This window comes from Manacus vitellinus, unplaced genomic scaffold, assembly GCF_001715985.3.
Source record: "Manacus vitellinus isolate BGI_N305 unplaced genomic scaffold, ASM171598v3 scaffold_31_pilon, whole genome shotgun sequence".
In the NCBI taxonomy this organism is placed as follows: Eukaryota; Metazoa; Chordata; class Aves; order Passeriformes; family Pipridae; genus Manacus; species Manacus vitellinus.
In genome coordinates this window covers 1,762,360-1,765,132 of record NW_021940379.1, presented here as the reverse complement: position 1 = coordinate 1,765,132, position 2,773 = coordinate 1,762,360, and the positions used below count along the sequence as shown (strand labels likewise).

At 66.1% G+C, this 2,773-nt stretch overlaps 1 protein-coding gene across 1 annotated transcript in view; it reads right to left on the bottom strand.

Moving 5' to 3' along the window:
* TRPV4 (transient receptor potential cation channel subfamily V member 4) overlaps window positions 1–408 on the bottom strand; it is a 6,163-nt gene extending 5,755 nt beyond the window's left edge. Inside the window, exon 1 of the mRNA XM_029961202.1 lies at window positions 40–408. Coding sequence (XP_029817062.1) covers window positions 40–408 — 369 coding nt within the window. The remainder of the gene's footprint in view (window positions 1–39) is intronic.
* Window positions 409–2,773: the final 2,365 nt, after the last annotated feature.

The following is a 2,773-nucleotide window of genomic DNA, read 5'->3' as shown; positions in this document are numbered from 1 at the left end:
CCCCCCGCCGCACCGGGGGTCCCGTACTCACTCCGCGACCCTCCTGCGCCAGCGCTTGTTCTCRCTGGGGTGGTGGCGGTAGGTACCGTAGTCGAAGAGGGAGTCCATGGGGGCTTTCTTGGGCGCGGGGACCACGGGGGACTCGTAGATGGTGGCCTCCAGCAGCTCCATGGGCTTCGGGGCGCCTTTCCGAAAGGCCCCGTGGAATTTCATGCGGAGGTTTTGCTTTCCATCCCCGGCGCCGGGGGGTCCCCGCGCTGCCTCGGCGGGGGTCGGGGTGTCCTCGCTCTCGAACAAGTTGGCCAGCGAGGAGAGCGGGAAGGAGTCGTTCTGGAGGGAGCCGTCCTCCCCCGCGCCCTCCCCGCCATCGCCCACAACAACGCGCGGGGGGTCCTCGGGGTCTGCCATGGTCCCCGAACCGCGGGACGGGCACGAGTGACGTGCCTGGGTGGCTGTGACCCCCGGCTCCTTCAAGAGAGTAGGAGACCTGGCAACGGAAAACCAAGTGTCAGCCCCAAAAGACTGTCCCCATCCTCTCCCCGGGGCACGGAGCCCCGCGGCGGGACAGGTCCCACACCCACCCTGGCAGCCGCTGGGGCCGGCAGGACTCCCTGTAACTCAGTGTCCCGGCTGGTCCTCTCTGTCCCTGCTCTGCTCGGCACCCACCTACCCGGTTGCGGGGACCCCTCGCGTCTGTAGGGGCCCCTTCGGCTGCGGCGCTGCCGCGCTGGGCGAGGGCGAGCCCGGCCCCGCTGCGGTCAGCCGGGGTGCAGCCCAGGACAGGGCACAGAGCAGACCCTGTGCACTTCGATCTGCCGCCCAAGGAAAGAAAACATTCCTTGGGATACTCCCCACGTCAAGGGAAGTATCCAGGGAAGCGCCCAGACTCAGTGGGAGCTGCCACCGCAGCAGGGCTGGGAACGGGGCCAGGGCTGCTCGCGATGCTCCACAGCTCCCGCAGCCCTGGGGGGCTCGGTGGGACCCGGCTCTGGGCACTGGGAGGGGACAGGCGCGGCACGGGGGGGCTGCAGCCCGCGGGAGGGCCGGGACAGCGGTTGGGAGAAGAAATTACGGGTTTAGTTTGCCCAGAGGGACGTGGGGCTGAAGGAGAGCTGCACTACCAGCGCGGCCAGCGAAGTTCTGTGCTGTGCCACCGGCACGGCCGTGTCCTGCCCGCACATCCCTGCCCGCACGGACAGGTGACCGACCCCAGCGCTCCCCCAGCCCCGCTTTTCACCAAAACCCACCGGCAAATCCCGGGTGCGTTAGGGATCCGCACAGCTCCTGCCTCCGGCGAACTCAGCCCTCCCCGCGGGTCCCGGGACAGAAAAAGTAGCGGGAAACGTGTCATTTAGTGCTGGGCTGCAGCTCTGTGCAACAACCCGCAGGGACAGGCTGGGCCCTGCTAGGAGGGCAGTGCAGGCGGGGACGGGCTTGAATTCGGCAGCGGGTCCCACAGCCGCCCCGACAGCCCCGTGCTGCTCCCGTGGGCACGGGGGATGAGGGTGGCAAACGACCCCAAAACCCCGCAGCAACGGGGAGGGAGCTCAGACAGCGGCCCCTTCTTCCCACCGCCCTGGGGAACACTCAGCAGGGACAGTGCAGCCCTGGGGGACACCAAGCTGAGACGATACAGCCCTAGGGGGGGCCACGGGGTAAACCACAGTCACACGGTTTCTCCTCTTTGCTGCCTTTCCTGCCATCCCCAACTCTACAAGAAATTCCACAAGCACCTGCCAAAGTCCGCAGGTCTCACATTCCGACCCCACGCAAGCGGGGAGCCCTCGCATGGCCGGTTTGACCTGGGACAACGGAGAAGAGGGAATTGCCAAGCAACTGATCCTGCGGTCTGGGAATGGGGATGGAGCACCCGAACCCTCCGGGCTGCGCTGCGACCCGGGAAAGCACAGCTTTAGGGAAAACCCACACACGGTCGGACTGTCACACCTGCTGTCACCGGCCGGGGCTGGAAGGTTGTGTGGGAAAAGAACGGTTCGGTGCCGGCACCGCCAGCCCGGGCACTCCCCTGGGCACGGCCGCTGCCAGGAAAGGTGCTGTCAGGGGGTTTGATTTGGCCCGTTAGTTATTTGGGCTTGGAGTTTTCAGACTTCCTCACCTCATGGAATAACTGAGTCAATGTGCAGCTCTTGTATCCAACACAAACCCCACCTGTGCTCCAACCTCTCCCCAGCTACCCACCAAGGTACCTCCCAGCCGGACCAGTATCCCCGGTGAATCCCCACTCCAGCCCACCACGGGGGCACGGACACTGTCGCCGACACCGGGATGTGAATGGACGTGCCCTGGGCGGGCGGCAGGGATGGTGTCCCATGACATTAAAGTGTCACTCAAACTGAAACCGGAAGGTCTCTGATGGGAGTGAATCACTGAAACCACAGGGGGGTCATGCTGGAAACGCTTATCCGGAGTGATCCAGACATTTCCTAAAGTCATCCACACCACTGGGGCCGTGCTCACCTGGGGGAGAGCCGGGAGCTCGGCGTGGGCAGCACGGGGGGTTTGGAGCCAGTGGGAACCCCCTCCTCAAAGCTTCCCCTGGGAACGCACCTGGCACCCCACCCTCAGAGCGTGAGCCCCCAAATTGCCTGGACACATCAGGACTCCGCGGGGCCAGGGGGCCCCGCCCAGCTCAGCCCACGACCCCCGCCTCACCTGGCGGCTCCATCCTGCCCTGGTCTCCGTGGCTGCCCCAGGGGCTGCATCCTGCCCTGTGTCCCCTCCCCGGGAGGTTTCATCCTGCCCTAGTCCCCGC